This window comes from Neodiprion pinetum, chromosome 1 (genome assembly GCF_021155775.2).
Source record: "Neodiprion pinetum isolate iyNeoPine1 chromosome 1, iyNeoPine1.2, whole genome shotgun sequence".
Taxonomy (NCBI): Eukaryota; Metazoa; Arthropoda; class Insecta; order Hymenoptera; family Diprionidae; genus Neodiprion; species Neodiprion pinetum.
The window spans coordinates 39,774,814-39,801,740 of NC_060232.1; the positions used below are offsets into that span (position 1 = coordinate 39,774,814).

The window sequence follows — 26,927 nt, forward strand, 5'->3', positions numbered from 1 at the left end:
TTACAGTTTGCCTGCGGCTGCAGGTCAATCCGCAGAACAAAAGTCAATTCCATGGCATCAGTCCAGAGAGAGGATTCGCTGACTTCATATTCGCCCACATTATACTTCACATTGTAGTCATGAACTTCATCGGTTGAATGATACACCGTGTTTGCCGTATTGTAAAGTAAAGCTTCAACAATTTTTCTGTGTATAAATTTGAACTAATTATCTAAAGCAATGATAAGTTTTCAAACAAAATAAATTCTTTTTTCATATCAACATGCAATCTCCATTTATACTACAACTGGCTCAACTTCTTTACGAGTGCAATTATTGCTCTGCTCATCAGGGTGACCATTCTTGAATTCTGTACACTGAGCATATTTAATACCAGATAAGTTCTCCTTTTTGTTCTGTACTCCTGTTGTTTGCCCGTGTCACATAATTTCTGGGTAAACGTTAACAAAAAACACCTCAATCATTTTAAATTAATTTATATTTACAACACATCATGGAGGAACTGATGTACAATATGTCTTATTAGTGATATTGTGACAGTTTTTCAAAATTTAGACTCTAATATAATATGCGGTTGTCAACTTAAATACAAGTTTCAAATTATGTATAGGGTAATTCACCGATATTCTTGAAATAAATTTTTTTTACCAACTGTCTACCGCAGATTCGCAATTAATGGACGCAATAAGTAAATCTTGAAGAAGAGCGTTATTGTCTATGGAGTTCTTTCATTTCCTGTTTTGCTTCCTCCTGTACTGGTTCATATTTAATTTTTATTGAAAGGAATCAACTGCGTCTCGTAAAATCGTGAATTCAAATATGTTGACTACTCATGTTTTTAAAAAACTGGCACACAAAGCCCAATTTTATTTTCTAACTGGCTTATCGCCATACACAAGGAGTTGTATTTCCACAACAATATTTATTTATTTTTTCTTGATACTCATCTATTTTTCTTTCTTTTCATCCTTATTATCAGTTATTTATTATTAACTAATTACTTATCACGTCTAGAAAATAAATATTCGAATAATTGTTTACAATAACGTACTATTGAGTAAAACAAATAGAGTAGTGTAAAACGAAAATGAGTGAAAAATTGGTGTAACACTATTGTCTATACAAAATTTCTATTCCAAATTTATCATTTTATACATTAAATATGCAAGCTCAAAATGAAAATGATAATAAAAATTATGCGAAATAATTACATAATATTAGTAGCAATAATAATGAAAAAAATAACAGTAATAATTATAAGAAACATGTTCATTACATGTAGACTTCAATTGTATCACAAAAACAAGCTAGGATTGTTTTTTAAACTTCAAATCCAGCGTTGAAACACAAAGAGAAAAAAATAGTTATGCACAACTCGCACATTTTTTTCAACTTTTATTTTCATATATATATATATATTTTTTTTTTTTTTAAATCTTTAAATTATTCATTATATCTCTTAATCAAAAATAAATAGCATACTACAAAGCTAAGATGTATTATATTATGTTATGTCGTGATATATCACGTCACCGCATGTCTCAACTGCTGTATATATATACTGCTGCTATGCTTTCAACTAAATTTGGTACGATACTTCATATAACTATACTTGCCGCGATAATATCTATACGAATTTAAATCAAGCAACTCCTTTTATTCCGCGTTTATCCTCTTTTGGACGCAGATGGGCTGAGATGTTCTCTTTCTCGAAAGTAGTAAGTCAATAATGTAAAAGACACGTCGTAAGAGATCTCAACGGTAACTTCTATGGTTGAAAGCAACGATAAAACTATGGTACCAAAATATGCGAACTTTTTTCTAATATTCTATCTCTCTCTCACTCTCTGTTCTTAAGATTAGTAGGGGATGATGATACAATGATTACAGATGCACACAAGAATTTCAAGATCAAACAAACTTCGCGTTTCCACAGTCGTAACAATTGCATTTGGCAAATTGTTTCAATTTACAGATGTATATTTTTTTTTTTTTTTTTTCTAAATAATTTTTGGCAAATTTACGTGAAATAGATGGAAGATTGTAAGAATAAAAGTAATTACGAAACCAAATGATATTAATTTCAAAAGTAAAAATCAAATGATTTATAATCTCACTTCAGGTACTATTATGCTTGCGCAAGAAAATTATTCAATATATTTTTCTCTACAGTCGGGTACCCTCGACTTGTTCATTTTCATTTATTTAGCAATTTCACGCGTGGACTGGACACAGGGAATCGTGATAATAAAGTAGAAGACAAAATCGTTGAGAATAAAGAAACAGTTTGATCGGACTCGCTACATAAGTAGTAACAACGTGAAAGTTGACGAGACAACCATATAATTTCTCAGGTCCGAAATTGACAAGAGTATAATGCACCCTATGATCCGTAAGGCGAACGGAAAGCGATTGAAACTGGGATTTGATTAGTGAAACACAGAACTAATTATATAACTATTATTATGACGAAATATATAGTGTACAATATCATCAGAATATGAGGGAGAAAAATTGTTCTCTTTTGTCTTTTGAATAAATTGAATGAAGTCTTAACGATTATTCCGAAACACGCATTATAACATTTATTAATTTATTAGTGCGCCATTGTTGATCATGTATAACGTCGTGTTTACTGGGTGGTATAACATATGTGTACATGTAGAGCATTATAAGCACGTCTGCGATGCTAAAAATGATCTATTTCGCAGTATGTGGGCAACCGCCAAAAATCTTCAACTGTAGGAACGTCTATTATACCTTCACAGTTTCCATGCCTTCAGAATGAAATTTTCGGTTCGATAAAATTCAGAATAAAACAACCATCCGTACAACGAAATATCCATAACCGTTTCTCAAAGTGTATCAATAACCCTGCGACAGACGCACATCGAGTATGGATGAAATATTGAATGGTTGAAGCCGTAGCAAATCGTGAAGTGATCTACTTTCTTCGGAACCATCGAACAGAATTAAGAAAAATTTCTCGGGCCTCGAAATTGTGTAAAACTCGCATTGTCATGAGCAGTAAATCGCACAAAGCTATATCTGGTAGGTAAAACAGTGAAACTTTTTAAATCTTTTTACATATATTATCATTAAATGAAAAGCAGCGAGGCTCCAACAGTAGATATCATCCCTCAGCGCGAGTATTAAAATGATGATTTTCTCTCCTCGTGAGCTTACCTCTTTTTTTCTCTCTCCTTTCTCTCCCTCTCACTCTCGCTCTCTTTCTCCACCGATTTTGTAAAACGGAGATGAATTAACGAGAGAGTTCGTCTAGACTAAATCATTCACAGCTCGATCGCATCGACAATCTGAACTGTGTTTTATAGTCAAAGATTAATAAACTGCGATCTGGCAAGCATTGCGGTGGCTTCTATTTAGTTATGAGAAAGACTTATCCTCGGCGTAACGTTGTTCAGATTCACCGGTGATGAAACGTCCAACGATGTATCAGACTCGTTATGATGCGGATGTCTCTCAAAGTATTTCCGACGAGCCGTCAGAAGCATGTGCTCTTTCCTACGCTGCAGGATCCTTTCCCTTTCCATTGACGATTTCGAGAATCGTCCGCCAAGATTAGACGGCTCTTCTCCGCTGAAGTTGCCAAGTTTATTATACATCAATACAAACTCAGAGACAAATACAAAAATCACAACAATGCTGAAAATTCTTTGCACAAGCTTACCTATCAGCGGCTGGTATATCGAGTCTCGGATCCAAGGTGTCCTGGACCAAAGGAATGGGCAAGATATGAGCCGTCGTGGTTTGCGTCGTAGTCGCAGGCTCCGCTTCCGGTTCCTCAATAACGTGGTGCGGGGGCAAAAGTCTGCTGTCCAGAATGTTTTCAATTGTGATTTCGATCGATCGAGTCCCTCTCAAGTCCTCGAGAATCACGTTGCGAGGATAATAGGGAAACAATTGTTGGACCTGAAATTGAAAAGCAGCCATTGCAATTTAAGGAGCGAACTTCAAATGGGGCCAAAAGTTGGGTAATTTTATTATTCAGCGATGAACCGAACGCATTTCATTAATCTGAAACCTGTTGCCATCGAACCCGGAGAATCAGTTCAACTTTGATCTCTCAAACAATAAGAAAAGAAACAGCAAAGAAACGTCAAAAATCTGTCTCACTTGTCTGGCCATAGCATCAAGCTGTGAGTTGGTGTGCGCCAAGGCAGAAATATCGCCTCTGATCCTGTTGTGGGTGACCTCGACGGAGAAGCTGGGCAGCCAGGAGACGTATCTGGATCCGTCGAAGTGGAAGAAGTGATTATCGTTACGACGTGCAGGTGTGGGGGACTCGGAGGGTATTTCAGGAGCGTTTTCCCTGTGATTGGCCTGCATACTCAGGGCCAATCTGCACGTGGGACAAGAAGTGTCCTGCTCTAACCAAGACTGTAGACACGAGTTGTGAAACAAATGTCCGCAAGGCAGTTTTCGAGCAGTTTCCATTTTCTCCCAGCAAATAGCACAGTTGTCGGAATTCTCTGCTAGTTCCTCTTGCGACGCCATCGGATAGCTGAGAAGAAATAATTTTGTCAGGATAATTTAACGGTGACCTTAATAGTAACTGTCTTGCATGTAATCTCTCTCGACTCTGAATATTACAGACTGAAACTTAAATGAAAATCTTAGCTTCTGTACATTTAATTACAACCAACTTACTTTTGTTCCATGTGACTAAGCACAGCAAGATAATTTCTATGCTTTGTTATACGCCGTTGAATTTCGTGGAATAGATATCTGAGCTGCATACAAATAACAAGAGAAGCCATGCTCAGGAATATATTACTCCAAAGCAGCATGTGAACGTGGTGAAGGAAGTCTACGGCCAGTATGGTAAGTTCCGAAGTTAATTCTGTGTAATAGGCTAGCGGACCTCGCTTATCCCAGGAACGTGGCGATGTATTACCAGCTCCTCGGGTGTCGTACAGATGTATCGCATAGCGTAGCATAACGTGGATCGTTCTCACTCCCAATAGAATGCACTGAAACAAAGAGGAGTAACAAAGTGTGAATATTATGCTAAAGAAGTTTATTTTCCATTTGCTATTCAGAATTCAGGGTCACTTTCTAGAATTTTTGATATCCATGGTCGAATATTTGTCCAGATTTTATATTGTAAAGGGGATTTTTGAAGAATCAAGTTGAAAATACCGGGAAAATTGACTGTGAAACACAAATCGCTCTTTGCAATTTTCAGCTAAAATTATACGCTCGGAGTATGGAACGGAGATGGTGAAAAGTATTTTTTACAAGCAATTTAATACGTTGGATATATGAAAAAGAATTGTTATTGACGAACATTAATCTGTCATACTTGATTAAACGGCAAAAAAAGAAAGAAAAAACATAAAACCAGATGATGATTATGCAGTAAAGTTGCTCGACATCAATTTATTTATCTGTGCATAAATCGTATGCCAACGGCATTGAAAACAATGAACAATACCGACTGTTAATCGTTTTTTATTATTAGTTTCGTTCCATATTCGTCGAGGTGAAACTGCTTCGATACATTATCCGCAATGCCAAGGATCGTGTTCGAGATGCAATGCTGGCACTAAATACTTTCTAAAATTTTCAAATCATCGCAGCGGATTTATTCATTGATTATTCATGTCAGAAATTACAAATATCTCCTAATAGGTGTCAGTAAATGTTATTCAAAATTTATATCACTTTAAATTCTGTAACATGCGAAATGTCCACCTCGCTTTCTCTTATTGGCATTAATTCCGATGAAGTCTTGAAGAGACTAGAATTCACTGGTGTTTCATACTTTTAAATAATTTCTGGAAATCTGTAAATACTAATAATATCAAGTCTACAGGCAATTAAGAGTCAAAGTAGGCGGAAAAAAAAACTTGACGAATAATATCCTGATTTGCGCCAAATCCCGTATAATAAACGTGGTAATTTTCGCCTTTTGCTCGTTACACAATTTTTATCCATACCGCGAGTCGCTTTGAACCAAATCAATAAATCAAATTCTACATTGTATCATAAAACGAGGTCGAAATTCGCACAGGGATTTCATTGATTTATTCGCCGCATCAACAGCAGGCAAAGACAGTTCAAACGAAAATTTTTACACAAACAACACCGGTGCGAGATAAATAACATAACTAACAAATGAAGACGAATGTTAAAAGTGTTTGTTCGCGAATTGTTTACTGCATCTTTGTTTGCTGTATAAATATTGGATCAAGTTGAAAAAATAATGTTATTCGTTCCAATGCACAAATATGTATGTACAACGATTTCAAACTCGTTGAGATAAAAAGAAAAAGAATAAAACAAAAAGAGAAAAGAAAAGAAAAAAGTGGTATTCCTGAAACAGCATCAACAGTTACACCGCAACGGTTTTATTTCATCTGTTCGATACGTAAAAATAATCAATGACAACGATCTGACTTATGGAAACGACTATTCGAGTCGTCGATAATTCTCCAGAGCTCCACGCCAATGAATTACATTTGAATAATCGTGAATTGAAATCGAATGTGGAATTTCGCATGCCAAAATTATGATACATATAATACGTAACGAACTGTGAGAAACAGCGCGGTGTTTGAATAATCAATAAGAACTGTTGGACAGAATGAATGTCAACTGGTGAAATGTGATGTGTATGAATATAATAAGACATGGGGATAAAAAGAAAAAGAAAATGGTGAATAAAGATGTTGAGGGTGTTTTTTTCTTCTTTTCATTTTCTGCGACGAGTTTCCAAAATGACAAATACTTCTCGAGTTTCTTACAAGGAAAACGATAAAATTAGTACAGAAAACACGTTTCAGCTCTTTTACGTCTTCGTATAATGTAAAAACAAATTTTTTCACGCGGATACATTTCGAAGAAACCGTATCTCGACGGATTCGCAATATTGTAATATTCCCGATTCTCGTTGATCCAGCAGTAATGAAATATTTGATACAGTGACGCGACATCGTGACTTTTGAAATTTACACGAAATTTTTTATTCCAAAATTGCCGTCGGCTGTAAACTGGTTAGAAGAAAAAAAGAAACAAGTAGAAAAACATCCAGCTTCCATCTGATTATTTACACCTAGGAGATAAGAGACTGAATTAATATTCGTAGGAGTACATCTATAACTGATTCTGAATATCAAAGTGCTATTCGGGAATCGATTTCAAATTCCCGACGACAGAAATCCGCAAGTTATGCGTGCGTATAAAAGCGTTAAAACAATTCCTAAGAAATCATCGAAAATCACGACCAAATATTCCTTCTCGTTATATTTCGTCAATTTAGAAATTCTCCGATTGAGAAGAAGAAGAAATAATCTAGTCGTATAAAGAATTCGATGACGCGCACATCGAATCCTTCTTACTTACTTATCGCGCATGTTTTATTCGACTACGAACAACGTTTGGATAGTTGCAAGAAAATGTGAATGTTTAAAAGCGATAGCTTAGCGATTAATTTTTCTGGCCTTGATGGTCGAGCCCGACAACTTTTCACTCGTATGACTTTCGAGATCATAATTAAAACGTTGACGGGTGAAATCTTTTTTTTCTTTCTCCTCTTTGAAAACATTGAAAAAAATGGGTGCGTGTACTTATGTACGCGCGTGAGAAGGTATACTTCTTTGGCATCATTAAAAAATACACAACATGTCAAAATCTTCTGTCACACAATGATAAAGAAAAGAAGTATGTAATAAAAAACAATAAAACAAATAACGGATGTCTTACATTATATTTAAATAATCTATTAAATTTTTGTCACGAACTTTTTATTAAATGTTCTATTAAATTTATTTCTTTATTTTGTAAATATTAAAAAACCAATAATAAATATTCAACATTGATAATTTAATAATATTTAGTATTAATTATATTAAATAATGATATTTTAATTTATATCAATAAATAATACATACGGATAACTAACCTCAATTATATTGGAGCACTTGAAAAAGTATTTTAGCACAATTTTTTCACTAATATTCACAAATAGTAAATAATATTAATCCAAATATTCAATTTAAATCACTACTGAATATATTTTATTGCCACATATATAATTCGCACTTGTATGAAAATAAAACACGTGTTGTGACTGTAAAAACTAAAACCATGTGGATAAATATTTAGCTTTTTTTCGAGACTTAATGAATTCGGTTGAGTGGGCAACTTCATCCTGTTAATTTTGTGTTACAGTGATGCGCGCGCATGAATTTGGTTGAGTGGGCAACTTCATCCTGTTAATTTTGTGTTACAGTGATGCGCGCGCATCTTGTTTCGAGACTTAATGAATTCGGTTGAGTGGGCAACTTCATCCTGTTAATTTTGTGTTACAGTGATGCGCGCGCATCTTGAAATTTCACTCTCATCAGTTTTTCATAACGCGCCTAAAGAAGTATAACTTCAAAAATCATATGATTCTTTCGCTTGATCCCGAAATATTTTCGCTCGCGAATAACGATAAAAATAGTTACGTATGCTTAAAGGAAAAAAAGACTGGTTTACGCTACTAGGACTAAAGTTCAATATTTCATTCGAACCGATCGAATTCGATCATTATAAATACGATACGCGAATAGATGATCACTTTGATATTATTGCATGATAATTTGATATGACAAATATTGAGGCGGAGATAAGAATAATTTTTCCTTTCTTTTCGTGTATTATTTTCTGTATAATGACTGAAAAGTCGCAGCGAATACGAAAAGACTAGTATAGAATAACATATGGAAAATAAATGATCAACCATATGGCTTTTGAATATTGTTGAATTATAAACAAAATGAAACCTATGAAAAATCACTAAACGAAATTTCAGACCCTCAAGATCTGATTTACACTGTACGGTAACATTGATCCGTGTTTTTTTTTTTTTTTAATCTTACGCATGACGATACAAATGATTGAAATTTTTTTATTCAAGCTCGAGCTTATCGAGGGCGAGAAAAAGAAAAATCTATAATCGCATTATCATATTATTTAACACCCAGCTATGTTTCAATATCCGTGGGGCTGTTCCAGCTGATCGTTTTCACGCGTCAACGAAGCGGAAAACCGTGCGATGCATACACCTATACATACTATATTACAGACACAGGGGGTTCAAAAAACGAATGAATATATTGGAAAATAATACTATTATAATTAAACCTCGTGCAATAAAGATAAGGTAAGAAAAGAGAGGGAAAACAAAACACCGTGAATAATAATAACAACAACAACAACAATGCCCTTACTTATCAGTCCTGTGATAATATGTTTAATTTCTTTAAATATTTCTATAATCGTTGTTATTATTATCTTTGTTGTTGTTATAATCTTACTGTTATCATTATTTAATTATTATTGTCAAAAGCTCACCTCGGCTGCCATAAAAGCAAACGTGTTGAAAGATACGAAGAAAAAACCAGCCGCGACGCACATCAACAACATGAATGACGAAAGAGCCAGGATGGCGGTAAGGAGGCCCAAAAGTCGGACGTGACTCCAGCCGGGAGTCGTCGGCGAGAAGGAGAGCTGAAAAGTTGAAAAAAAAAGACAAGTGAAAATCGTTCATCAATTAATTATTATAAGTGAATATAATCAAGTAGGTGAAAAAAAAAATAATGATGGTGCGGAATTAACTTTTCACACCGTCAGCAACGTCATCGTCGAATTGTAAATGTATAAATTTAATACACAGGTTTCGAGTGACGAGTGTGAAAATTCATCTTCTCGGTCGTAATTTGCAATTTGACTGCAATTATTTTTTGCGGCGATTATTTTTCGACATTTTCACTGGAGCGAATCTATGTACAGTAAAATAATAATACACGTGTCACATCTGTTCTTCTTTTTCATCTCTTCTCGACAATTGGGTATTTGCATGATTTTTATATTTCTTAACTTTTGATGTTTTTCGATTCTATAAATTTTTTTAGAATTTTTGAAAAAAAATATTTTGTTTTTGTTTATAAGTATTTAAATAATTTAATAAATAAAAAAAAGGCAATATTTAAATGAATAAGTAGCTCCATCTCGCGTATGTGACGTCACAATGCTGAATTTTTTTGAAATTTTTAGCGCCAAGTTCTCCTGTAAGCACGCCGTACGTGTAATCAGCTGTTGCTCTGTGTTGTGATTGATGAAAAGAACGTCTGATAGTGCTGTTTATTATAAACTAAAGTTATTAAATTATTTAATATGTCATTAAAAAACGATTTTTGTTGGTGTATAGTACCAACTTGTGAAAATACTCAAACTAATGCTTGCTTAACATTCTTAGTATAATAACATTGACGTGATCATAACCTCCACACAATTATCCGTGTGAGTTAAAAAAAAAAAAACACCACACAAAAATTGATTTCTATTTTAATTATTTTCACCGAAGTCTGACATTAATTATACAATGTATCAAACTTAAAGTTTAAAAAACTTGCTTAAAATTTTTTTAGCGCTAGAAAATATTGTACATTACTCTTTGTGGATTCAAATAAACGCGCCAGTAGCAGCACAATGACGTCAAACCAATCACATTCCGTTTTGTGTCACGTGACTTTTATGTGATTTAGGACCACTTTTATTTATTAAATTATTTAAATATTTATAAACAAAAACAAAATATTTTTTTTTCAAAAATTCTAAAAAAATTTATAGAATCGAAAAACATCAAAAGTTAAGAAATATAAAAATCATGCAAATACCCAATTGCTACTCGTCTAGTTTACAAGCGCAGCCAACTTCGTAAAAATGTAACCAGCGTGATAACTCAACAGGCGACAGCACTGTCTTATGGAAATCGAGAGGTTATGGTTGACTGTCACTTGTCAACCGGACGAATCTAGGGAATTTGTTTTTTTCCAAGGAATGTTTGCTTCAGGCTGCGAGAATAGATGCCAGCCAATGAAAATTAAGGAAGTCGAATGGCGCGCACTACGAACAGATTCTTGAAAGAAAGAAAAAATAAATAAAATTTGTTGGTATAAAACTCAACGTCTTTGCGTCTGTCTATCTCTTCGTACGTTCGCTTATAACTTGAAAACTGCTGAACCGAAATTGATACCTATTTTTTCTGTTTATAGCTACAACGTTAGGCTAGGTTACCGGCTATATTCTATTACAACCAGATCGATAGTTTCGCAGATACAATGACATTTGTAAGCCAAGTCGGAAAGTCGAGAGTTTCAAGATATCGACGAGCTCTGCACAAAAAATTTCGCTAGACCGTACGGCTGTATCTAATAGTTTTGCCAAAAAAGGTGTTTGAAAATATTCGTAACTGCTAGCATTTATTATGACCATGACCAAGACCATGTATACCTGCCAACAGCTTGTACATGCATACCAATAATGTATATATACATTGTATAACTGACAAATTATTGGCACCGGTTTATCGCATCTGCGGCCACATTTCGTGCATTACTATGTCCCGTGTAAATAGAATGCGCGCTATTTTATCCCGGCATGCCAATTAATACCAAAGTTTAAATATAAACTTATGTGAATAGTTATAATAGTTATTATTATTCTGTAGATTAAACATATTGGGGAGAGAGAAAGTTTTGGCACGTGTATTTATTAGCTGATCGCAGTTTATATAACAGTAATAGGGGGATAATAAAAAACTTTTAATCGCGTTATATATTTATATATACTGTGCAGTTTGTTTTTGAACTTATTAATTCTCCGTATTTCATTAGATAAATAGATTACAGCAGAGATGAAATTTAAAACTACTATCGTCGCCAATTATGCGGGTTAAAATATGTTGAAATCTACAATGGATGTATAAAAATTTCTTGACATATAGGTACAAATAATTCAAGGCTCATTTACAAAGAGAAATATCGATCGGACTAATTCGAATAAACATATTGAAGATTTTTAGCTGCAGAATAACATCAAATACGATGTATAAAAATGAAAAGAAAAAGTTTCATTTTAATACCACAGTAAATATACAATAATAAACTGTTTGTAAGAGGAAAAGATGCCTAATAGACAACATAATATAACCATGCAACTAGACTGTGCACGTATAAGATACTTATTGGATCGTCCAGCTGCTAATTGGATTATTTAGCGGCAAATAGATGAGACAGTTTCTTTCACCTTGAGGCTAGACGATTGCGTAAAGCGTGAAAGAGAGCGAGAGAGAAGAAAAAAAATAACATTTCGGGTGAATTGATATCTATTTTATTTACACGTACAGATGTAATTACAGGGAGGCCGCTAAATCTCCATCACGAAATTCCCCAGACAAAAATTTTATAATTTTCCCCGACCAATTCGGAAAAATTGGTTTACAGCAAATTGATGGCAATAAACGCATTTTCCACATCATTTTCTTCTTTTTCCTTTTTACGACAGTACGAACCGTCACTAATTGGGTCAGACTGTCCCATCTGTCCGATGCGCGCAATCTTTTGTAAGGTAACATTTAGGAATATTCAAAGTTTTCAAGAGAACCTTTCGCCGATGGTAAAAAACATTTGTATTCCATCTAATTTGTCTAAAGCTTAAAAAAATTCTTGGATGTATTTGTATGAAAAAACGATATATATATATAATAAACGATTCCCTGACATTTCCCTAGCTATTCCACAATTTCAGAATTCCATGACATTTCCACCCTGGACTAATGGTCGAAGTTTAATTTGAAAAAAGGCTTGACTAGTGAAAAAAAATTTAGATAATATTGCGTTTTTCATATTCATCTTCTTCCCTTCGAATTATAAAATCAGGAGAGAGACAGAGAGAAAAAGAAAAATATAAATGGAAAACCAAACCAAAGTATCGTGCAGTGTTTTCATCACTCATTATACTCACATATTCGAAACGATCCTTGCACAACTGACTCAGCAGGCTCAAAAATCCAAGAGCCGTAAACCAGGCGCACCAAAGCACGACCTCGTCCATGTACTGGACGTTGAGTACACCGAAGACGAATATGAACTTGTAGAAAACGAAGTTCCAAAATTTATCCTTAAGGTGCTGTCGTTCGGAAACTCGAAGCTCGCCGAAAACCAATTTCTGGATAGATTTACCGACGAGTATCAAAACGCAGTACGCCATGTTTATCAGCGTCTGTAAAGCACAAAAAAAAAAAAGAAAAGCAGAAACATACTTTAGTCATCTCCGCAATAAATACCTCGTGATATTTTATTTAACTACATGTCTTTTTTCTTCACTTTTATTCAATCCGTTGCATGTTACACGTTGGAGAAAATACAATAATTCCTTTCGTCACGAGTCTCGTGATTCATTGAAGGAAACTTGTTGCTGCAGCAATTACCAACTATACATATACATGTATATGTATATGTATATGTATATGTATATGTATATATATATGTGTGACATAGCGTTGCACGTATATGAGATTTTTATCTAATCCGTACATCTACATACGTCATAAGGTGAGAATCAGTTGCCGCGTTTATGAATGGGAATCCGCGTGAAGAGTAAAAACGTCATATTATTGTGAATACTGACGCAATGTATATCCCGAGCGTTAATAACCGCAATACCATCATCATTATTATTAAGATAAGTAAATGGTAGTAAAAAAATTCACCGCTCAACAGCTTTTGTAATTTTACATACAGTGATTGCAAAAAAATTGATATTGCAGCCGGAAGAAGTCGGCCTTTGTATCGTCTTTTATTTATTTTTTATTTTTTCCTCTTACTCTCAGAGTAGTTAAGAAAAAAGTGTAGTTGTTCAAAAAAAGTTAAACAAGAATCCGGAATTTCGAATTACGATTTCGAATGCCTCGATAAAATCATGAACGTCTGCGATTAACAAGTTATATAATATCTATGCATATGTATATATATTTCATTCCAACTTTTTGAAGTATTAAAACGTTTCTGCACGCACAAGTGATTTGGAAAACTTGAAATAAATTTTATTAGGAAAAATAAAAGCAGAAAATTTTAAATTCCACTGTTTTACTTCGCCTCGTAGTTTTCACTGGTCGATGGTATTGTGAATTATGAGAAAAAGAGAGAGAGAGAGAGAGAGAGAAAAAGAGAGATTGATTGATTATATTTTTGGCGTTACATAATTTTTTTCGATTTCATAAGGTGATTAAATTTAAACTTATTCTATCGACTTGATCCTACTTATCCTATTTGTCATGAAGAGAGAGAGAGAGAGAGTTTGAACTCGGACAAATGGTCACGGACTCTTAGCAAGGCCATATTCATGTCACGGTAAACTAATATAAGAAGTACGTAAAACTCATTGCAATACTTATAGCAACAATATTACGGGGTCTCGATTAGACTCCGATTCAACTTCACGATTTTTCAAAATTTCACGACTACCGCGAATAAAGAAAAGAATCTGCAGGAAAAAAAATATCAGAATCCAACGAAAATTTGATCCCGTCGAACGTCGAATTTTTTTGTTTCCTTTATCTCCTAATATCCTCCTATACTCTCCCTATTGTTATACGTATACAAAATTTATTTATTTAGTAATTTTCTGATGCTTCTAATCACGCGAGAAAAGAAGTTCGAAAATTAAACTTATTATGTAAATCTTTTCGAAGTCACAGTCGCAGTTGGTTTCCTAAATTTTTAATATCTTATTATTATACACGGATTTCTGTGAAATATTACTTAAACAGAGAAAGATAATATAAATAAGAATAAAAGAGTAAATACACGGTGCAAAATAACAAGGAAGAAAGTCTAAAAATTGAACTGCTATTTTTTCTCTTTTTCTTTTTCCTTTTCCGATCTTTTGTATAAACAATTCATTATACAATAAATGATGACTGTTCGAAACTAAATTTTCTGACATTAAATTCCCTCCGGAAATATGTTTCGGACATTTATATACATTGACTCGCTACTGATCAAACAAAATTCGGAAATAATAAAAATTATTTTCTCGCGTTAATTAAATGAAAAACGGAAAATTGGAAAATCAATTTAAGAATTTTTTTGTCAACGCGATTCTACGGAAAATGGAGAAGTGTTTTTTTATTTTTATTTATTGCTCTCTGCTTGCAATACGTAAAATCGAGTTTCGATAAGAGGACGAAAAAAAAAAAGATTGCAACAAGGATCAATGAGGAAATGTTGGTATATAATGATGATAATATTAATAATTATGAGGGATAAAAAAAAAATTTTACATTGAAATTTGAAATTTTGAAATTTCCCATTTAAATGAAATGCAAAAAAAAAAAATTTTTTTTATCAAAAATGCCGTCACCATTGAACCGTTTGAGGATAAAAAAAATTTCCAAGCATATTCTTGCAGGGCATTAAATTCTCTAAAAAAAGACCCTCGAGTGGATTTTTTAGACTTTAAATTCGTATAGTTACGCGTCGTGAAAGTCGAAGAAAAGTGGAAATATATATATATGTATATATATATTATATATATAAACATGAAAAAAAAATATATCATATGCTGTGAGTGCGTAAAAGAAAATAGTTTTTTACTTTTTGTCTTCTTTTTTGTTTCCGTACAGGTGTGAATGACCTCAGTACGGTTTCGCCGAACCGTGTTCAGGCAACAGTAAAAAAATATTTCCAACACAGACTGCTGAGACTGCACCAGGTATAATTTAGTATCTTCATACTACACTGTATACTTTATGAAACGGTATAATGTAACTCATATTCGCACATAAATTGCGTAATAAGAAGTAATCACTGAAATTACTCGGAAATTACGGCACATATCTTGCTGTGATGATTATTATGCGAGCATTTTCCCTGCACGCAAATTTCACATAAATATACATGTGTGTGTATAATTAATTAGTGATTTTTAACAAGAAAAATACAATTTTTCCTCAAGGATTATTTAGTACTCCCACCTTTACCGACCTAGCGATGCACCGTCGAAATTTCAACCCTTTCCTTTCGTAATATAGAAAAGGAAGAAAAAGGGTGAGTTTGCTCGGTCGGTAAGGGTAGACGTACTACGTGGCCTTAACGCCATTTTAATTATACTTACGCTACAGGATTTTAAATTAATTAATTATTGTCGGTGTTTTATTCGTGTGATCGTTTATTCATTCATTCGTTCGTGCTTAATATCATCGATTATTGTTGTTGTTGTTGTTGTTGTTATTACTATTACAGATCTCTGTAAGCCAAATGATGAATTGTAAAAATAACAGAGAGTTAAATTGCGTTTCGTTGCGTTGAACGAAAAAAAAAAGAAAAAAAAGTGAAACAAATAATCAATGTCGAGAAAAAAAATCGTTACAAGGTCTGAATCTCGCCGGGTTTACCTTTTTACATACTTTAATATACTTTATGTATAAAATCGATGAGTCAATTTGATCGCAGTTCCAAATCCGTTGATTATAAATGAGCAAACAAGCACAGTAAATATATGTATAAAGTACACGTGTACACAGGTGTTTACGCATGTACGCGTACATAAGCTAGAAAGATGCTAATGCGAAATAATTGAGAATCGCTAAAGCGATATTATTCGCGGGGATTTCCGGACCCTGTGAAAAAACGAGTCGTTCGTTTACATTTTCTGTGTACGTAGGTTTGGCAGATGACGATGTAGATTTGTACATACGCATGAATTATTCATTTTATTTAAACGCGTGCGCCTTGCTAAAAATAATTAAGACCCCGCTTCGTCAAGGGATGCGAATCACTTCCTTATTGCACGTAAACGAGAAAAAAGAAGAAACATAGCTTGGCGTTGTATTTTATTATTATGCGCGTACGTAAACCGATGAAAGCTTTGCAACAGCCGTAATCATTTTATTTATTCTAACAACTATTCTGGCTGTAAAAAATCAGATTGCCGGGAACGAATAAAAAAAAAAAAAAAGAAAAGAAAAGAAAAATGTAGTCACGTAGATCGTTGTTAGTACCGACAACTTGTTTAACACATTCTTCGATTATTGCAATCGTGTTACATGTTGTTATCAATTATTCGATCAAGTTAAATATATCCTTGACGTTTCTTGACGTTATTATCTATATGTATATATACACACATATGTAACAACGAAGCGTTAATATAAAGAGGAATATTTATTTCTTCTTCCCATTGTTATTATATAATTGAACGAAATATTTACGAGGCAACCAGATTGCTGGAAAATTAACGAATCAATGAAAATTCAGCTGTTCGGTAATTAATTAAGGTCCGATTAAATATACTACAGGTATAAAACTTACACAGCATAAGCATTTTAATCATTAATCTTAATTAATTGATTGATTGTTCGTATATGTACGTGCATATACATATAAGTATGTACAGGTATGTTCATGCATAATACTAGGTGTACAGTTGATTATTATGCAATGCGAATTGCCGTAAGTTGAATATTATTTTCGAGAGGTTTCCATCGTTCGTTGCAACAGTAACAGTGGGAACTAAACGCGATAAGAGGTACGTGAATATATATATATATATATATATATATATATATATATATATATATTCACGTATATATATATATATATATATATATATATATATATATATATATATATATATATATATATTCACGTATATATATATATAATCAACCGACGTTCACCCGGAAAAGAAGTTAAAAATTACAACAAAAAATAAAATAAAAAAATATGACCTACGGGCAGACAAAATTAAAAGAAAAAATTATCGTGAAAAATAAAAGTGGTTGAAGAAAAAAAAAAAAAAAAAAAGATTTAAGAAGTCACGAACAAAGATGACGAAATATTTTACAGATAGATGATGAAACCGGTAGAGACTGGTATAATAATAACAGGTGCAGCGAATAGAATGGCTGTGTGATTGCGAATGAAACCGTATAAGCGAAACGGTTCCCAATATGCAATTTGTATGTTGCAAAACGATAAACGAGATTAGCAGCGAAAATATTGGATTTATAACAAAATAGTGTCGGTTTTTTTTTTTTTTTTTTATTTTTGTAAAGTATTTCAACCGCTATTAGGTTTCGACTTAAGCAAATTTATTTTGTAATTATTACGAGTAATACTATGTAATATTTCTAATTCCACTTTGAAAGCACCTTTGTTTAGGAAAAAATAAATTTTCCCAAGTTGAAAACTGATTCAATAACACGATTTCGTAGCGGTCGAAATACTTTACGTATAAAGAAAAAAAGAAAAAAATAACCGATAATATTCTGTTATAAATCCAGTATTTTCGCTGTTGAGCCCTAAAAAAAATCGAATTCTTACACGATTTCAACTTTAACCTTGAATAACTTTTGAAAGAGTTTGATTGACAAAAAATTATAGGAGAACTGTTTTGAAGAGCATTATTAATTTCCCTAAAAAAATTTGTATCGGACATTTGTGTACATTGCCTTGTTGCTGATTTAAAAAAATTCAGAAACGACTAAAATTATTTTCCAATGTTAATCAAATGGTAAGTGGTAAATTGCGTTCAGGAACCAACAAATGTTAATATTAATAGCACATACGTGTTACACACGAATAAAAATACCGAGAATAATCAAAGCCCACGTTTGATACGAGAGGTAAAATAGATTTGGTTAATATTTGCGAACCGGGTACGTATACATAGCGTTATGTAAACATCGTATATATGTGTGTGTGTATATATATATATAACTGTTTTGCCGCCAGAAAAGTGTATCACTGGACCAAGGCTGCGGTAATTCTGCGACGCATTATGTTACGTATTACGTACGTACAAGTACATGCGATTTGACGAAATTTTCTTCTTCTTTCCTTCTCTGCGTGTGAATGAAAATATTGTTGTATCTAAAGGGGATTTTTAAAATGTGGGTCGATGCGAATCACCGCCGAGTCAACGCATTTTAGCAGACGTCGTGTTGCAGCAGCGTTAAATTTTTTATTTTATTTTTTTTATTTTTTTATCCGAAAACATCGCATATCACGTATGTAAGAATTTCACGGGTCGATAATAATAATGATGATAATAATGATAACAATGATATATTGCAGTGCGAAATGAACGAAAGAATACCTATATTAACATTTTTTTCTTCCCCTCATATTAAGGCCTTAGCTAAAGTGAATGAAATTATAGCAAATATTGATTTTAAGAGGACGCTATAGTCAGTCTTTACCGACCGAGCAGGATGTCATTTATTTTTCCTATTATCCAAAGCCTACGCAACAATGACGTGAATATGCCGAACAGAATTATTCAGAAAACAGTCTTTTTTTTCCACATAAAAATAATGCTAAGCATTGTATTCCTCCAATTGAATTATTATTCATGTTGTCCAGTAGGTGTAGATTTTCTGGTTTTACCCCCGCGTGAAGCAGAAGTTTTTGTTTTTTTTTTTTTACCAATTTTGAACAATTCTCCGGCAATGAATTTAGAATAGCGCTTACTGCATTATTTTCACATCAGCCATTCGTGATAAAATAGTTACTTCGTACAGTTACATCGCAAGTACATACAGCGTCGTTCACGTGAGTAAAAAAAACCAAAAATACCGATTGCAAGGAGAAATAATTCGAGTCCTGCGATTGATCGAGTTTGACAAAATAATCGATTATTATTCTTCGTCGTTCTTAACTTTAATTCGTTTGAAGATAAGTGATATTGTACTCGGTCGGTAACTAAATACCGACTAAGCGTATGAAATTACATATTATTTGTCGAGATTTAGTTGCCAGCAACGTTGCCGGAGAATCGGCGATATAAAAATAACCAACAATAACAAGAAACAGGCCAGATAAATACCAGAATATCGCGTTGCGTCGCAACAATCCATTCTCATTCTCACAATCAGCTTCTCTTGCCGCTCTGTGCCTGCAAAAATTTGGCACAGAGACAAAGCCGCGCGCATTGCAGCAGTCGGAGTGTGAGAAAAATGTGGCTCAACATATGTAATACGGTATATATACATATGTGCAAAAGATGTGTTGCAGTTTTCTGCGGCAGTGGCGAGAAGCGAGAGGCGCTGACAGGGTCAGGGAGAAATAAATTGACGTACAATTAACATTGCGTCTGTGTCTCATCTTATCGCGTCATAACGAGAGCCTGTCTGTCTGCCTGCCCGACGTAAGCGAATCACTGCCGCAGGAGTTGCGCAGGATTGCGATTTAGAAGAAACTCCGATATCTCTCTCTCTCTCTCTCTCTTTCTCTACGTACGTATACATCGTCACACATACCAACGTATTTCACATCTGGATTTTCCGCTCTATCGTCGCTCTATATATAATAATTCTCTTCTCTTCTCCCCGCATGTCTTACATCATCGTCGCATGCACATAATACGACACACACACACACGCGCGCGTATATGATACGTATATGCTATAACGTATGGCATTCGTTCGTTGCATTCGCAATGTCTATGTAACATAGATATATATATACCTTGTTACCTATGTATTTATTACATATGGGTACCTATGCTGGCATGTTCCGGGTGTCGCAGTGACGCAATGTACCAAATACATTCTCTCTCTCTCTCTCTCTCTCTCTCTAGTTGGCGCGCACGTTGGTTATACCTACGTGCATACATACGTCAGACATACAAGTGTGTCACATCCACCCACTTTTTCTCGGCAACAACATATTCGTACGTACAATGTAGGTAGATATGTACGTACACGCGTGTGTAACATACGTGTTTTTAAGAAAGGCGCGAGACGATCGTCTGCTGATTAATTTCAGTTTGTGATCTCTTTACTTGCTATAATTGCGCAGTCGCCGCTCTTCTTGTACGCGTACTGCGGATTCTGCACTATAAAATGATGCACATCGTATGCGTGTGCGAGCGATCTCGTTCGATAAATCATCGGCACGTAGTTTGAGAAAAAAAACAAAGTTGCAAAAGTGAGCCCCGCACTTGTTGAAAAATGTAACAAAACGATTGTAAAACGTGGCGGAACTTTTTATTTTATTTACCACGCGGTTGCTATGGTTTTAGAGAATTATCAACGTACGTGACGAAATTCTTCTTCTCTGTCATTGACAATTAGAATCTGATGACATATTTAATGGATTCGGTGCCGCTGCATGCAAATATACATTTACATAGAAAATATTAATTCGCCATCGAAATTATTGGACGGGAAGAAACGGGTTTCAAACTTACCATTAACAAGGTGATCAGCAGTATAATTACTTGTGTATATGTTGCACGTGGTGGTTTTTTTTTTTTTTTTTTTTCGTGGTAACGAATATTACACGGAATGTACACGCTACGATGAATAAAGACAGAACGTTTTTAAAAGTGAAATTTTACGTAATCAGGATGAATTTGAAGTAAAAAAAGGTTCCTCTGTGATTCAAAAGACAATGTTGAAACGCAGAATTTCATTTTTAAACTGTTTATTAGATATCGAAAACCCGAGTGAGAGAAATCTAAACTACTTATCCGATTGTGATAAGGAATATAGTTTCTAAATGAATTCTAAACGAATGGTCCGATTGCGCGTTAGACTTTGGATAACAATATAAGTATTTCTTGCCGAGTAATAACATTATCATGTATAAATTGTGACAACTCTAAATGATAACGGATTTGTCGACATCGACTATCTAAATAAAAAGTCCACCTCGACTCGGTCGTTGAGTCATGGGTAACTAATTTACGCTAAAAAATATAGAAGCTACTTTACGCGTTAAAATATAGTCTAAGAATTTCATATTTCTGGAGAGGTTTCTACTATCTTTATACGTATTGATGCGTTTTCAGAAAAACTCGCTGCTTTCATTTCATAATCTCATGATTTCCTTAGGAAGAAATTCATTATTGCGCAATTTTAGAAGAATGACTTTCGATAAGTAGGCTTTTTAAAATATGGGTATATTTCTTTCGTTATGACTTCGTATGGATGTAAGGCTGAATTTCAATCACATCCTAATCCACCATAAATAATATACCATTTTCACCAAAATACCATTTTCCTAATCATCCATCGTTACAGTGACATTAGCAATTTCAAAACCTCTCTTGCCGATAAGACTCGATTTGTCCATCAGGCTGAAGTCAGTAACGTTAACTAACGTCACGAAACCTCAGACTAACGAATCATCGTTATCGGGCAATTTAAGAACGACTTTCAAGCAAGTGGCTTTACAAAATTAAACTATATTCTGTTTATAATGATTTACTAATTCTCGAAAATTCTTAAAGACACGAAGTAGCGATTTTTCATTAACAAGCATCGTTACAGTAACGCTACTTAAACTTCATGCTCATACTTGAACGAGGTTGAAGTTAGGAACGTTATCTTCACGAAACACTGGGGATAAAATCGTCAATTTCTTATTTGTTACAATGATTTTTAAGCAACTAAGATTGTGAAATATGAGTATGTTTTCTGTTATAACGGTTTACTGAGTTTCAAACAGTTCCAAAATCACGAATTAACGGTTTTTTCTCAGCATGAATCTTCACGACACGTTCCCAACTTCAACATGACAAAAAAAGGACAAGACTGAAGTTAGTATCAATCATTACTCCGCAACATCCGAATAACGTTCAAGTAGTTTGCTTTCAAAATTATACGAGTATGTTTTGTTCACCAAGGTTTACCAATTTTCCAACGAGTTCTCCTAAACACGCTAGCTTAAGTTGAGTTACTAACTTAATCTTCGTGATATATAAAAAAAAAAAAAAACAAGGGTCGAGTGAAACTCACCCATATGCATCCCGGCTCCTGAACCATGCAGGCAAAAAGTTCCCTCATGTGAACACCGAGGGTCCTGGAATCGACAATGGCCGATGCATTGTTGTCGGTGGCGTTTCCCACAGCGGCGACCAAGGAGTTCGGATGATTGTTCCGCCATCCTGGATCCTTGACGATTTGTGCAGCGTAGTAAATCGAACAGGACAATATCGCGATGCTTATCGAGGTGTAAGCGCGTAAGCTCGGGACCGGCAAGCGGTCGAGAAAAACCATCGGCATTTTTACTTTTTATTTTTACAATTAATTAATCGCACTTGGGTCAAGTGCAACTACTTGACAACCACCACAACCACCACCACCGTTCACTACAGGCTGGTTTCACCTCAAATGCGTTTCTCTTGGTTCTCTGGATCACCTCGTCGATCCTCGTCTTTCTTTCTCTCTCTCGCTTGTTTTTCTTTTTCTTCGATATTTTCTACTCGGTTAACTTTTTACTCTCGGTCGTCACGGAGTTGCGTGCACCTGGTTGAAAGAAACACGATTGTTGTTGCAATATTTAAGTACGCCGGCAATTATTCACGGTATTTTACTACAATTGTAAACTTGACGAATTGCTTTTTTATTTTTGGCTCTCTGCGTCTCGTTCTCCTTGATCTTGCTTTGCTTTTAATGTTTATTTAAGTCGATGCGGCGCTTCGTAATAGATGCGGGTAGTTATTTTTAGGTACACCAACACTCACTCCCCAATTTATTAATATGTATGTTCGACGTCCGACGATCACCGGTAGAGTTTAAAAACCTGAAATCGAATGCGACAAAAAATTACTCTGACTGTACGGTATACTACTCAGTTTACTACAACTCCTTTGATTTTTGGGCTACTCATTTGTTCGTTTTCTTTTTTTCAATTTTTCACACCGATTCTTGAATATTCGAAACGGTGTGAAAAAAAAAAAAAAAAAAAAATTTGGGGAAAAAACAACATGTAAAAGTTATGACATTTACACGAATCTTTCACATATCACTGCTGTCACTTTATGAATCAGGCTCTCGCGCTACGAGGTTCAATTGATAGGATACCGGTAAAATTTGAGAAAAAAAAAAAAAAAGAAAAAAAAAACAATGACGACCGGCTTCGCGACTCGAAATAGTGAGGTTATGTAACACCGGGTTTAAGACTACTTAACCGAGAAGGAGATGTAATTTCGGACCGCGGAGATCAGGACCGAAAAAACAACGACGAAAATTATATGACGTTTGTAAATAAAACAAAACTAATAGACAGAGACGACGAACAAAAACAAACTGTGATATATCGGTGCGTGCACTCGGCACTGCGGTCAATGCGTCGATGAACAGAAACGCAGGTCCGGCATATACCTAGAGAAGTGACAGGTCGAGAGAACGCGGAAGGGGGGGGGGGGGGGGGGAAATAGGGGGGGGATAGTGAAAAAAAAAAAAAAGAAAGGAGGGCGATCCGGGGAAAGCATTTGAGACGAGTCGTCGACAGAAAAAGAGAGAAAGAAAGAGAGAGAGAGATGGAAGGAGGGAAAGAAATATCTCGTTTGTTTGTTTGTCTCGGTATCGAATTTCATTATTCACATATGAATATTATAATATGCGAGACTTGTGGTTGTAAACTAAATCAACGGTAAATCCTTTCCTTCACATCGAAGTTTACATCGACTGATCATTTATAGGATACGGAAATTACATGTGTCCGTCATTTCACTCCGACTGCTGTTCGGACATAAATATAATCGCGGATCTAGGAATTGCGGAGGGGGGGGGAAGATTTATTCGAGTTTGTATTAATATAGAAAATTAAGTATTCGCCCCTCCCAGGATTACCTGCCTGTGTGATACGTACGGGTGATTATTGGGTGGAAAAAAAAAAAAAAAGGGAGAAGGACGAAAGACATGAAAGCAGGGACAGTGAGAGAGGGAGGGGGGACATACACACACGCGCAAAGCGGCGTTTGCAACGCCGAGTTTTTCTTCGATACCGAGGAGAGATTTAGAGAATTCAACGGCAAATCTACGCGACACATAACCAATAAATTGCCAGCTATACGATGCACGTAATCAGGGGTCAAGCAGCGCGAGTTTTGTTGTTTTTTTTTTTTTTTCTTTTTTCTTATCACTCTCCGCGTTGATACCGCACCAATTTTCGTACCTCTGTCGTAACCCAGTCGGCGAATTTTAACTCTCCTGGATCCTAACAGCAGTTCGCTACGAGCAGCACCGAGGCTGCTGACATAATATCGACGGAATTGTAACCTTACGTTGCGAAACTCCGAACTCTGCACCCGCCACGCACTAATTTTTCACCGATACGGTGTGAAATCCGTTCCGGGATTATTATCTCAACTGGGGATGGATTTTCGGCCGCGGAATCGCGACTACGCGACTGACAACCTTCAGGCTTCTCGTGCCACGGCTGACACTCGGTACCCGTGCACACTGCACACGCATCTTTTTCACTTTGCGGTCAGACCAATCCCGAGGCTGTGCTGTGATCTAGGCGGCAGGCAGCTTTCGGCGCGGATCGTTCGGATTACCGCAGCGGCGGGGTGCCGGGCGATGATCGATCGGTAACTTACCGACGGGAAGGACGCCTGCGTCTCAGTACAGGTAGCGCTACCTACCGCTTTTATTGTCGAACCTAAGACGGCGCTATTCGAAGCGACTGAGGCGGGAAGATGCATTGTACTAAATGCAATATGAATGAAACAGTAGATCGTTATTCAGACGAACGGAAAAATTCTGTGATTCAAGTGAATTTCCAGGATCCGTGAACGTTGTTTCAGTTTGATGATCACACGGAATTCGTTGTGGTTACATAAAATTCAAAAAAACACAATTACTTGATATCGGAATTCAAGTCTCAAATACGCCGTTGACTGAAGATTGTTGAAGTCTAGATTTTCATGCGCAGCAAAATACTGCGGTTGCAATTTTCTCCTTCAAGTATGCTAAGAAAACAGGTAGTTTACATTCAGCGCGCACCAGGTAGCGCTAGACTTCGTTCTATAGAGACTCTACGTAGCGTTTCCCTGATGTGTTGGCATTCCTATTGATCAAAAAGTCGGGAACAAAATACTACGGTAGAATTTTGCTACCCGTGAAAAACCAAGACCGCTACTGCAGTTTTATTTTATTTTTTTTTCTCATGAGATAGCGTGGTAAGCGGCTCCCGCCGATAAAGAAGCTACCGGATCGTTGGCAGGGCTTCTTATGGCCCTGGGCTCACTTACCTACCGAGCACTGGTCAGGCACTTTTCGATGACGTTTCAACATTAGCTCTACAAGGTAGCCAATTTGCGAAGACATCTTTGAACAAGAAGACAAACTGTTTCAAACATGTAGCGATAGGTAGAATTTGAGTTATCGACCCGACATTACTATTTAACTTACGAACTGATTGAAAATGTGTAAGAACTAAACAAAGAGTATATTTGCCGAAAATATTTCTAGCGCCGAATAAAGTATACTGAAATTATACCTTTTTTTTGCAGGAATTACAATGGAGGAAACAATTAATTACTGTAACAATTTCGCTGTCGTTATCAGTATGTTATTGAAATAAGTCTTATTTATTGGCTTGAAAGACTGTTATTTACATATACAGGTCTGTTCATTGCTATATGAGAAAACATGTTGAATAATTTTCTCAGAAAATAAAAGAAGCTCGTGTATATCATGAGTAAATAATATTATCAAACGATAAAAATAAATACAATCTTAAAAAGTGGAGGAAAAATAAAAAAAAAAAATAAAGCAATGAAACCGAACCAGAGTAAAATTCATATTATAAATTGCTAAAAAGATTCGCGTCTGTTATCATTTTAAGTTTATCTACTACGTTAGATTTTTCACACATCTTCAGACTGTTGAAAAAATTATACTAACAATAATAATTATGCGTGCAATATTGCTGTTATTAAAAAATGTTGTACTGTCCATTCATCAAAAGTGGTACAGCCATGTCCCATTTACGATAACGGGTTATAACCTGAGTATATCTACAATAAATACGCCATTTAGATAATAATTATGCTTGTTGCTACAGTCTGTAGAAACAAGAGTCGATTTCAGTACGGAGTATATTTTGCCTTTTTTTTCCTCTACAATTCTGCGAAATTTTGACTCGACATTGGTTAAACTGCGAGGTGAAAATCGTCCGGTATACATATACGTATGATGTACATACGTAATATAAGTATCCGAACGGCTGATTTACAACTCGAATAAGCAGCGTCCGAGGTGCGTGAAAGTATTGTCAAGCAACTCGCAGCGCGAACTTAATAATTCAAGGCAGTCTTCTTCAAGTTTTTGC

At 35.1% G+C, this 26,927-nt stretch overlaps 2 protein-coding genes across 9 annotated transcripts in view; one reads left to right on the forward strand and one right to left on the reverse strand.

Annotated features, from left to right (window-relative positions):
• The window catches only part of Dad1 (dolichyl-diphosphooligosaccharide--protein glycosyltransferase subunit), a 62,440-nt gene that overhangs the window by 476 nt on the left and 35,037 nt on the right, over positions 1–26,927 (forward strand). Inside the window, exon 2 of one of the 2 annotated variants that reach the window (XR_011176257.1) lies at positions 7–440. Coding sequence is in view for 1 of the 2 variants with exons in the window: in XM_046609338.2 (XP_046465294.1) it covers positions 7–137 (131 nt within the window). In the remaining variant the exon portion in view is untranslated. Of the gene's footprint in view, positions 1–6; positions 2,500–26,927 lie in introns of those variants that run through there. The other variant, XM_046609338.2, reaches the window with a different exon arrangement.
• LOC124210854 (E3 ubiquitin-protein ligase AMFR) lies at positions 461–25,085 on the reverse strand. Of its 7 annotated transcripts, none has more exons than XM_046609323.2 (8): positions 24,874–25,085; positions 22,601–23,387; positions 12,817–13,074; positions 9,364–9,519; positions 4,672–4,994; positions 4,138–4,525; positions 3,692–3,933; positions 461–3,600 (listed from the first exon to the last, which is right to left on the reverse strand). In XM_046609323.2, the coding sequence occupies exons 2-8, from the start codon at positions 22,865–22,867 to the stop codon at positions 3,384–3,386; spliced, it is 1,851 nt and encodes a 616-aa protein (XP_046465279.1). In that variant the 5' UTR covers positions 22,868–23,387; positions 24,874–25,085; the 3' UTR covers positions 461–3,383. The 7 variants fall into 7 exon arrangements, with proteins under 7 accessions (XP_046465279.1, XP_046465260.1, XP_046465269.1 ...); XM_046609304.2 differs by having other exon boundaries at positions 24,765–25,085; XM_046609313.2 differs by having other exon boundaries at positions 24,753–25,085.